This window comes from Labrus mixtus, chromosome 6 (assembly GCF_963584025.1).
Source record: "Labrus mixtus chromosome 6, fLabMix1.1, whole genome shotgun sequence".
NCBI classification, from domain to species: domain Eukaryota; kingdom Metazoa; phylum Chordata; class Actinopteri; order Labriformes; family Labridae; genus Labrus; species Labrus mixtus.
Window position 1 is genome coordinate 16,078,854 of NC_083617.1, and position 12,204 is coordinate 16,091,057.

The 12,204-nt window shown below is 38.4% G+C and overlaps 1 protein-coding gene across 2 annotated transcripts in view; it reads left to right on the top strand.

Annotated features, from left to right (window-relative positions):
- The window catches only part of abch1 (ATP-binding cassette, sub-family H, member 1), a 31,993-nt gene extending 20,561 nt beyond the window's left edge, over window positions 1–11,432 (top strand). For both annotated transcript variants that reach the window (XM_061040266.1, XM_061040267.1), the window contains exons 12-20: window positions 1,097–1,167; window positions 1,493–1,542; window positions 2,039–2,095; window positions 2,337–2,407; window positions 2,669–2,757; window positions 3,286–3,389; window positions 5,353–5,512; window positions 6,728–6,832; window positions 9,260–11,432. In XM_061040266.1, coding sequence (XP_060896249.1) covers window positions 1,097–1,167; window positions 1,493–1,542; window positions 2,039–2,095; window positions 2,337–2,407; window positions 2,669–2,757; window positions 3,286–3,389; window positions 5,353–5,512; window positions 6,728–6,832; window positions 9,260–9,366 — 814 coding nt within the window. In that variant the 3' untranslated portion in view covers window positions 9,367–11,432. The remainder of the gene's footprint in view (window positions 1–1,096; window positions 1,168–1,492; window positions 1,543–2,038; window positions 2,096–2,336; window positions 2,408–2,668; window positions 2,758–3,285; window positions 3,390–5,352; window positions 5,513–6,727; window positions 6,833–9,259) is intronic.
- The last annotated feature ends 772 nt before the right edge of the window (window positions 11,433–12,204 follow it).

Below are 12,204 nucleotides of genomic sequence, written 5' to 3' on the forward strand. Positions count from 1 at the left end.
CATGGACATGAACTTTTTTAGCGTTAGATGGATTTATTTTTGTATTCAATTTGTATTTAAGCCCTTGACATCACTTGGGTTAGATGACTTTCTGCACCTGGTTAAGCTGCTAAACAACAGACCAATAACACCAGAGCCTAAAGTTACATTATGTTGTGAATAAATCTGCAGGAATGTACACACTGCTGTTGGTTTGTTGCTTCCCCATTAGCCCTGAGACAGATCATAATACCTACTTGCTTGGCAATTTGTCACATTATAACATTCTGTTTATGCATAACTGCTGTTTCACGAAGCTCTCGCCAACATTTTAAAGCCTGTCCAACATTTACTCTAGTCCAGCTTCTTGCTCGGTCACTCTCTCTTTTTCTCTTCTTAGCTTCATCTGTTACCGTCCTAGTCCTGTTATCCTCTGTCACTGTATCAAACAGTACCGAGAAGGCTGAAGGCAGCTTTGAACTACTGTAGTGCCGTAAAGCCGTACGCACTTCTCACGATTATGCCATGGCCCGCTGCCAAAGTCACATAGTGCTACTAACAGGCGACCATGTGGTCATGAGAGAGACACATCTCTCCCTGTTGAAAGTCATTGTACTATTAAATCCAAGTCAGTACTGATTTTAAGACAGAAAATGTACATACTGGTGCTTTAAATCAAGCGTCCCATGAACAAGAGGCAATAGCCCTCAAAGCAGCAGCAGCCACAGTTTGGACTCCTACTCTCAGTCATCTCCCACTCTCTTATCTCTGTTTCTGACTCCATCATCTGTACTTTCCCCTCAATAATGGCACTAAAAGGGGCGCCTTCAAAAAATACCAAGGTACAAAGTGAAGTGTGTCTCCCCCTTTATCATCACATACATCTGCAGTGCTACATCTCTGTCACTATATCTCACAACCTGTCTTATAATGTAATCAACTTGTTTTATAAAGAATACTTTATCTGAAACTGCATCTAATTAAACTGCATCTAATTTCTCAGATTTTTGCTTGTTTTGAAACATCTTCGCTGAAGTCTTACAGTTGCTGAATATTACAGCGATGAGGTTAGCTCAGGGATGTTTCCCACCCTTTGACAATATCCCTGCTTTTACAGGATGATGCAGCGGCAGGTTTCCAAAGAGGTGGTTGATGGAGGATCAGCTCATGTATGGCTCGACATGACAAGTAAGATGCATTTTTTTTCATGTACTCTTATCGTCTTTCTGCAAAGATACGCCGATTTCATTACAATTTAATCAAATGATTGTTGGTTAAATTTACAAGCGTTTTTAAGTACAGAACAAAATATTTCAAAGGTTCATGAGATTATTTAATTACGTCTTTAAATTCACCTTAAATTTTATTGAATTGTTAAGCTTACAAATACAATGCTTCTAATCAAATCAAACAACATTTGGTCATGCACAAAATTACAGTAAAAGTCACAACACAACAAACACATTGCACTTTATCTGAAGGTGTTTATTTTGCTGTTAATGTTTTTCTTCAGATAGACAAATTGCCGTCATGCTGCAGAAGAAACTACACGAGGCTTTTCAGGTGAAAAATAAATCTTAATTTTCTGTCATGTTGACACACTGTCAGGGATAAACTTTAAACACATAAAGGATTGTGCAGTATACCTTTGCTGGATCTGATACACGCTGAATGTATTTTCTCCATATTTGTCTTCATAATGCAATGACTGCCTTATCTGATAGGGTTTCTTGCAAGGCACTCATAAATAAAATGTAATAATTACAACACTGTGTGCAGTAAACTGTAAACACTCAAACATTATATAACACTCTAATCCATAAAAACATCACGTGTGTTACACAAAAGCTTTTTCATTTCTTCTTTTGTTGATAGTTAATTACAGTTTTCTTATCAAATCAGCTTTAAGATAACACTGAAACCCTAAACAACATCACTAAACCCTCTCCCTTCCCAAATACTGTATATATAGATAACAATCTGCCATGAACAGTCTTATACTTTATTTGTTTGACTGGTATCATTAGACTTGTTGTACTAATTGTTACTCCTTTGGCAGGCTTTTGTGGACAATAAGTTGGGCAGTATGTCGTACCTGGTTGCCCTGCCAATAAAGGTGAGAAAGACTGATAATTAAATTGAAGTATGAATTAAAAAGTGTATGAGTAATACTGTACATAAATGTTTTTTGAAAAATGGTTCTGTAATTTAAAAAGATATGCTTATTAAAAATATAAAATAATTTAACAACAGTGAATAAATGCACTTTTGTAATTGAAGTGTTGACGTGTTTCTGCTGATGTTACATTCTTGATAACGAAGTTGATTTGAATCTCTTGGTAATTGTCATCATGTAGTTTGAAGAGCCAATATATGGAGACCTTAACACAGACTTCACCACATTTGTGACGCCTGGAGCTGTGCTCAGGTCAGTTTGATGTGAGTTGGTTAACGTCCTGCAGCTCGGAAAAAACAGAAGCAAGAGAATTTAAGAAGTTGAATGAAACTGTTTATTGGCTTTTCTTTTCCCTTTTTTGTTTATTCTTGTACAATTTATTTGCAAAGAGTAACTGAATATATGTGTTTGCTCAGGAAACCTTTTTTTTTAACAAGACGGTCTTTCTTTATCAACATGACAACCTGCCATTAATCTCCCATTTGATTTCCCTCTGTCTCTCCGGCCCTTCAGTATCACCTTCTACCTGGCCGTGGGTCTGACAGCTCTCTCCTTTGTCATCGAGAGGAAGGAAGGGCTTTTGGATCGATGCTGGGTCGCAGGTGAGGGCAAATTTCTTTGCAAGTTTGTAATATCACATCTCTACTTAATGAATGCTGAGACTGTATTCAAATGCATCTTTAAAAACATTATGACATCAGTTCAGGAAGCCTATTTTGGTCATATTTTTGAAAATATTGCAAAAAATATCTGCCACTAATCAAAAGCTCCATTTAAATAATTTGTGACATTTTCACAAGAATTGAAACGGTTATTAAAGTGTAATGTGATACATGACCAGTAGAGGGAGTTATATGATCGGTGCTGATTAAGAAGATGCTGTTTTCCAGCAGACACACACACACTGAAGGAGTTACTTTGTTTCGATTTAATACTTTAATACTTTGTTATTTCTTGAAATATACTTGGATGCTTTGTTATGGCTTTTTATATCCGATGAGATCAGTTGAACTTGGTTCAGTGGCATTTTCCTCTAGCTATGTCTACAGGTTTGACAGAGCTAATCCCAAATGTAACTCTCTCACTTTTTTCCTGTATGTGTGTGTGTGTGGTTTTTGTCTCACTATCAGGTGTGAGCCCCTTGGAGACCATGCTGGCTCACCTCTTCTCTCAGCTGTTTGTCATCAGCGTTCAGATCCTCCTGCTGCTCCTCTTCATACTGCTTGTCTTCAAGGTTTGTCCCCCTGACATGCGAAATAAAACACACACAGCGTACACACACACTCTCCAGATAAGATGAGACTTTATTGATCTGGCAGCTGGTGCTTTGCAGCAGCATAAATACATTAAGAGCAGCAGAGAGGAAAGTCACAGCAGAAACATAATAAAGTAATAAAACAGTCAATGAAAAAATAGTTGATCATAAAAAGACAGCAGACTTCTATACGGTGTTTTTGAACCATTTCTTTTCTGTTAAACACAGATACACGTTCAACTGTAATTCTTCTTTGTTGTTTAAAATATCAGTACCTAGCGTTTGGAAAACAGTCCACAGGCTCTGTTTACTCTTATTTAGGTTAAAACAGAGTTGATAGATATGGGCGAGGGGGGATTGTTTTATTTGGAAAGGACAGTGGATAGAGTTGGAAATCAGGGATAGAGAGTGATGAATGACATGAGGGAAAGGAGCTGCAGTTCAGACTGAAGCCTATTTACAACATCATCCAAAATCTGACCTAAACTACTTCACATTAGAGCCATAATTAGTTTGATACCCATGAAGCAGGGTTTTTTTTTTGTTCTTGACCATGTACGTAAAGGTCCTTTTGGTGTAAATCTTGTGTGAGTCAAGTACCGACTGAAGGTCAACAGGGTCATGTTTACTGTGAGAACAGCAAACCAACGAGTACGCAGGGAATTCTGTTCATTATTGATTAACAATAAACGTGTGAAATGAATCAATACAGGGAGAAGGTACTCAGACATGGGAGGATAGATATTGTGTAAGTATGCATGTGTGTGTATGTGTTTTTACCTGTATCTTTGTGTCTAGTCTGCGCAGGGACATGGTTTTATGGATGTATGTGTGCACGTGTGATAGCATCCATGTGTGTGTGTGTTAATTAAGGTGCCGAAGTCCAAAGAGACCACCGCTGCATAAATCACTTCCTTCGTTGGCCCCTGTATCCAGGGATCACTGTGGGATCGCCACGACAACAGTCCATGATTGCTGTGGCAACCGAGTAGTCATGTGGCCTCTCAGTGCAGGTCTATTTTTGCACGTTGCCACTGGAGACAGATAGTGTGTTAACACACTGAGAGCAAGTGCAGGAACACACACACACACACACACACACACACACACACACACACACACACACACACACAATGCATTATTATGAATTCAGATTCTCTTAAAAGAGTTATCGGCTTTATATCTTCTGAGCTGAGACTGCAGACTTTTTTTTTTAACATTATCTGTTTCGTAAAGCCTCTTTCCTGTCTCCACTCCCTCTCTGTCTCTGTGATTTACAACCAAACTTAATCAGCAGTGACATTTTTTCCAGTTCGTGTTGGCTGAAGAACAGTGCAAAACATCAGAGAGTATTTCAGTTCCTTGTATTTTTCTTCAGTACAAATGACTCTTTAATGTTACTGTATATTATCAAGCAACTAAAGTTTTTTCTTTGGAGCTAATAAGATAATATTATTGCAATGCACTTTCCTGCACATACTGTAAAGATGTGTGATATCAAATTATTGTACACTGTATTCAATTCTATTCTATTCATTTAATTCTATAGACGTTCCTCAATGGTTGAAGCAGTGCTGTTTACTTGCTCCCTATTGTCATTCATTTCTCTGTTTATGGTTGTGAACAGTCGAGGCAACAAAGAAAACGTGTTTGTGGGAACTTTCTTGCCAAAAAATCTGATTCTAACAAACAAAAATAAACTCAAGTTTAGTTGGATTTAATCATGAATTGAAACCATTTATGACAAAAGTTCCGATTTGCACGTGTGGAATATGTGGAGCTTACTGATTTATATGACATTATTATTTGTATCTATTTCATGAGTTCTGACTTTGGTTGTATTTCACTATGACGTCCACTGCAGCTTCATGGGTAATAATAGCCTGCTTTGTTTTCTCACTGTTCCTTTTCCATCTCCCTCTCTCTCTCTCTCTCGCTGCAGATTCCTAATGAAGGCTCCTTGGTGCTGGTCATCACCATCATCGTGCTGCAGGGGATCACCGGCATATCGTTTGGCCTCGTCATCTCAGCCGCAATCGATGACGAGCAGAATGCCAACCAGGCCGCCCTGGGCGTCTTCTACCCCAACCTCATCATCAGTGGTAGGACTTTATGTTTGTTTGAGTTCATTTAAAACTTGTGTACAGTTACACCATTATGTTGTCTATCCTTTGGTATAACCAGCCGCCTAGGCAGCCTGAAAGTTATATAGAAAACATGTAAAAAGTGGAATAGGTGAAGCATTATTTAACCAGGAAATCATACTTATAATACCTCTTAAACTTTTTGCTTCAGAAGACCTTTTTATTTTTTTATCCTTCTCAAACACCCCTGCTGTTCTACAAAAGTGAAGTCGAAATACCTCCTGTGAAGGATGCTGACATCCTGTGCTGGTGACATCATTTGGAGACAGCGTCTGCACAATCTAAATTATGGATCAGCTGGTTGAGCAGTGGTTTTGACGTCCCACCCCTTCTTCTAACCAAACACTTTTACTGAACGTTAAACTCAGGCATAGAGCAGAAAAGATCCCTCAGATCAGATCAGTCCACATCAAAACAGACTATATATCCTAGAAATATATCCTATATGTCAACATGGAGGAGGCAGAGCTCATGACCTATACCTCATTCAGTCTGTAGGGGGGCCGCCAAATGTTTTGGCTTCACCTTTTGGTAGCTGTCATGACGTCCATCTTTCAATACAGTCTATCGTTCACACCCATTAACTACACCACAGAAAAGACGGCTCCAGGTAGTCCTACGTAGCATCATTAGATATAAAATAATGAGCCAGATCAGAACCTGCACCACCTGGTAGTCCTAAAACAAACAACATAAATCACAGACTCTCAACGTCCCCTCTCAGATGACTCTGTGTGCCAAAGTGTAAATAAAACCTACTGAAGCTATCATTTGACAGCCTCCATCCAGCTGCTGAACTCTTATATTTAACCTTAGTGAACACAGTAATGTGCAATAAATACATATACACTTTAACACCCTGCATTTTACTCGTTACAGTTTCCTTTTAAACAGTTGCCTGGTCAAAAGACTATTTAATGATTTTAAACATATCATTTTAGTTGAAGCAGTCTAGCATCATGAGTTCAAAGTTTATTATTGACCCTAAAATCCAAACATGGAAATTTGATAATCAGTAAAATACCATAACAGCTCAACTCTGTGCTGATGATGATTGTGTGATATTACTGAATTCCATGTGACAGTTAATAAATGGACCAACTCAAGTTCCTGAATTTCAAAAGCTCTTGTAAATGATGTCTTACCCAGCATCCTCTCTGTCCTGTGCTGCAGGTATCATCTGGCCCGTGGAGTGTATCCCGTATCCTCTGCGCTACATTAGCCTCGCTCTCCCTCAGACGTACGCATCAGAAGCTCTTCGCTGTATCATGTACAGAGGTAATGCACATGTACTATACATGTTACACAACACTCATCAGTTGCATAATACAAGCCGCTGTAACATGTCTGCTGTGTAGTTAGCGTGCACATGGCTCAGATTGTTATATCCAACACATCCTGTGTGCCAGGCAGTTGTCTAAATCATTAATCAGCCTGGATCCTGTGTAGCTCAGCTTCCTGGAATGAAAGGTGTAGTGGTTTCGCTCTGTTTTCCAATCTTTCTCCATCTCCTGACCTCATCGACTCCGAACAATAAACCCGACGACAGCCTGAGCTCCTCCGTGTTATTAGATACACACTTAGCACAGGAAGTCCGAGGAGCTATTTCCTGTTTGAAAACCTTACCACAGAGTGGAGTGCAATGGAAGATGATACAAGGGCAGATGTCAACAGTGTCACAGTGTAATCTGGGAGATTAACTGAAACTTTCTTACAACTGTGTTGAAAGTCACTGATTGGATTCACTTGAGTGTCAAACCCCATATTAAGTATTATGTTCATGTTTTGCTTCTTGCATTCATGACAGTCTGGATCATTTTTTTATCCAGATAATAACAACATGTTGTTAGCATTGCTGTTCAGATACTGAAACCAGTATTATCAGGAGCTGACATTTCTTCATTTGTAGCTTACACAGCAGTAATTAGTATTGGCTGCCATCAGCCACTAATACTTTAAAGGCTTAATATGTGATTTTTCAAACATAAATGTAATAGAAATCAAGTATATCCTCTGAAAATAACTCTGTGAGTCATGACTGTCTACAATGGGTGTAACACCCGAGTCCCACTGTCTGTGATGCTTTCCGAGTTTTCCGAGTCCTATCTTCAGTTTGTTTACATCGCCCGGACGGCCGGCCGGCTCATCACCTTGTGTATAAAAGTTGTTTAATTGAGGGACTAGGGAAAAGAAGAATAAGATACTGTACTCACTGCTTAATTGAATGTCATGTAAGCGTTTCTAGATCAGGGTCATTTCGGGTAAATTTACATGCAGTGTGAAGATACGAGCATAATAAAGATCGCTAGCATTAGCATGCTAACACAACAATGCAGCGCAAGTTGTTTTGGTTTCATGCTGGTGCTCAAGGGCGACATCTGCTGGATCAAAAAATCGCATATAAAGCCTTTAAAGCAAAAGAAACACAGTTTTCTGCGAGCACAGCGTTTTATTAAATCTGAAGCCAAACATTTAAAAATGATAAAAACACCACATAAAACTGTTAAAAACCCAGGTTTCCCTTACACTCTTTGTTTGACAATGCCATGATCTGAGCTGCGTCTAGCATTAGCTTAGCTTGTTTCAAGGTGCACAGCTTCATTTTAGGTTTCATAGCTCAGTGTTGGCCAAGTCCAGGTATCACAACAAGTATCAGGAAGGTAAAAATGCTAACACAATTAGTTGCTGTTTTCGCTTGGAATGACAGTATTGTTTTCTCATCTGCCTGTTCTAAAGTTACTTAGGTACTTTGAATGTCGGGTACACAAGTAAATGGCATAGCAACAATTCTATGCAGTCTTTGTGCAAAAAGACACAACACAATAGTTCAACAAAATATGACATGATACTTTCCACCAGGATATGGTACAGTTTAACAACACCAGGAGTTGAAACATAGTGTGACAAGAATTTAACCGAACATGCACATGTGACACCTAAAAGAATGTGCAGTATAGTTTATTTACCAAACCAACACCAATAACAGACTTCATTGATGTGATTCAGTATGCCATGAACAAGTTAGTGTCCACACTAAATAATAGCATACTTTAATATTTGAATATTATAGAGTCACAGTGGATGATTATATCGGGTATTTGTAGACAGATGCTTGTTGTTGGCAGCTGAACAGTTTGTCTTATTTATGTCTTTTAGTCCAACAAAACCTTCTTTTTACACTACAGTTGATCTCTCTTATTGTGACACATAAGAGGAGTACAATGAAAGTATGTTTGGTAGCTAACAAAGACCAACGGCTATAGAAAATAAGACAAAGACAAGGCTACAAACCCACACATGAATTCAAAAGGATGTTGAATATTTATGAAATCTCGGCTTTGGTCGGATTCATAAACTTGAAAAACTTGAAAGAAATCATATTGTGGTAAAAACAGCTTTGCTGTCTCAAGTGTTAGACAATTATGAAATCATAGCATGTTAGCTTAAGGTGAACATTGTTTTTTGTTGTATAAATTCAACAGTAATGCTTAACTTAATTATAAATGCGCTTTTTGGTGAGTGTACTTGCCTTTTAAAATAGCCAGGCTAACTTTGTGTCTGTTATTTTGCTCTGTTAAGCTAACTTATGGTTTAAAACTGTATTTCATATTGCCAAAAACTCCTGTATGGCTGCATGTGTTAAGACATTATATATGACATTTGCTGAGTCCAAACAGTGAATGTAAACATGACTCTTTCTGACAGGTTGGGGTCTGTCTCGGATGATGGTGTGGCGAGGCTTTGCCGTCACTCTGGGCTGGAACACTTTCTTCCTCATCCTGGCCACGGTTATCTTGAAGCTGAGGACGTGACAAACTCACCCCTGGGAGAATTTATCTCAGTGTGGGGACAGAGTCGTCAGGTGAAGCCTCCCGGCCGACAACTCACCGGGGCCTCCTGTTTAATTGATGGACCGGGTGCAGCAGAGAGAGAAGGGAGTCTCTGTGGTTTAATGAACTGATGAGGATGCATCAGTCTCCCTTCTCTAAATAATCAACATGTACACACACAAACACTTTAGTCGGTTGCCTGATTCTGCAACAGTTTCTTTGGACTGTTCAAGTGTGAGTGAAATTCAAAAAGCTGCAAGATAAAGTTCACAAAGCAGAGTATGAACATGCACGAATGAGGAGAGTATATAGTGTTTGTGTTTGTTTTCAGTCTTTGTGCAGCTTTTTGAAACTTGTCACTCCAGGGAAAAGGCCTTGCACCAACTCAGGGTCACTTTTTGTTTTTTTTGTTGCCCTTGGTCTTAATGCTATATAGAGTGATGTGTGCAAATACTGACCTTAGATTTTGAACAGATGTTTTGTCCGTACAGTATTCGTTGCCTACGTAAAGTTTTTATTATATAGAAACTATGTGTAAATGTACACTTTAAAAATGTTAGAAAAAGAGTCAGCACAACAAGAAAATGTGATTTTTTTTATGGTTCCTATACAAGCAGGAAACACTTAGAACAGTAGAAGAGTTCAAGGTTCAAGGTGGTTGCAAGTGGTTGCATTATTTCGTGGGAACCAAGACGAGGTTTGGAAAAAAAACGGATCTCTTCATCATGTGAAGGAAATTCTCCCCCACAGCAGGAGTATCTTTTCTAGCTGCTTCTTTGTTATATCGTTGTTCAGATTTATGTCCTTCCTGTCTGCTGTGGGACAGGAAGTGGTGACCATGTCTCATCTTGGTGCTCAGTCGCTGTTCAGGTTGATGGTGTCCTCCATGGTTTCTGTTTTGTGCCTGCTTCTCCTGGGGTTCGATATCGAGGATGGGAGGTATTTTATTGGTACTGTATCATTTTTTTGTTGATGACTCTCCTCTTTGCTGGTCAGACTGGAGACTGTCGGATTATATTCGACAGTCTATTGTCACAGGTTAAACGTGTCATGCTATTCAAGCTTTCTGCATACATACAAAACTTGTGATAGTTTTTTTTACACAAACCTTTCAAACTGCTTATACTTTATACTTTGTGAAGCTTCAACCGACGATAACACAAAATAAAAACACACGGCAGCAATGTTGTTTTGGATTTGACATTTCATCATTGAGATGTGCCTTGGGATGTTGTAGTGTCCAAACTGTGGGAATAGGGCGGACAACTGCAGAAATTATAAAAAATTATAAAAACTAAGAGCCATGTAGTTATCAGTGTAGAATTGGTGGGAAATAAAGAGCTAATTGAGGACGAGTAGCCAAATTAATTATAAGTAATATTAAAAAGTTTTTCCCTTTTATTAAACACACAAGGTAATATGGATAATGGTAATATGTACTAGAAGTAAACAGATATTTTGGTAAATATATATATTTTTTGCCATTATACTGTAGATGAGAAGATTCAGTATCACCCTCGTGCCAACAACATTATAAGAATTACAACTAGCATCCAGTTAGCTTAGCTTAGCTTAGCTTAAATAATGTCCAGTGTTTTGGGTTTTTTTTTTTTAACAAAGGAGATGTAACACATTGATAAGTATGTTTCGGAGGTGCTTGTCAACTAGCTGTTTGCCACTGTTTTCACTCATCATGCTAAGCTAAGCTAATCAATAACAAAAAAGTGTTTCCCAACATACTAAGCTACTTCTTTAAGATTGAACATGTCGACTCATTCCATAACCAAATGTTATGCCAACTTTATAAAAGTTTAAATGTTTACATGAACATGGAAGAATGCCTAATAAATCAAAATATATTTTTTATTACTAGCAAATATTTAACCCAGTTTGGCTGTAGGACTAAACACATATAGCAGCATGTGCTGTGTTTGGAAGAGGCAGGAATGGTCCTTCTGTCTTGCAGCCGTCATTTTACATGTTGCAATTGGCAATTGTATCAATGTTGTGAAAATTGTATGTATCCATTAAACAGGATTAATAATTAATTCCTATGACTAATTTCCTCTGGTTGTTTTCTTTTCCCTGGGATGACATCATGATCTAATGTTAAAGATGTACAGTATGCCGCATGCGCTGTTACATGTTGGTTTCCCTGCTTTGTGAAGCTTCTGTTGCTCTGCTCTACATTCATCAGTGTTCATGACGCACACTTTAGGTGGCTTTGTGCTCTTGTTAGGCTGAAATAGGGGAGAAGTAGCCTCGTTCCTTCACAAATACAGCTTCTTAGCATCTTCAAAACACACAAACTCCTAATGGACCTAATAGAATAAAACTGTGAGAATGTACACTGTAGCTCTGTCTATGTTCTTACCTTGGCAGAAAGAAAAAGATCTTGGTGGGATAACCTCTGTGCCTCATTTGACTCCAAATGCACAACAAGTTACCTTTCATAAAATAAGTGTAATATACTCAGCAAGCTTGAGAAAAAGTGATATTTCTTATGTAAAAACACATATATTGTTTGGTAGTGTGGGCAAACCTTTTGGACATCTTCTGGAAAATTGAAATAGTCCTGATGAAGAAGAGTATCTGAAGTTTTTATTAAACGTTGGGGGCGTTAAAGTGTATACAAGTCTAGAATGCCCATTACTGTAAGTTCATATTCATTTTTAAAAATATGCCTTTGGGGCATTTTGACGAGGACTATAGTCTCTGAACATGGGGCGTGCGTCATAACTGCTAGGCTATACTGCGCCCCAAGTAAATTTCTCCTTACCGTACCATTTAGGTGTTTAAGATACATTTAAAGCCATTATA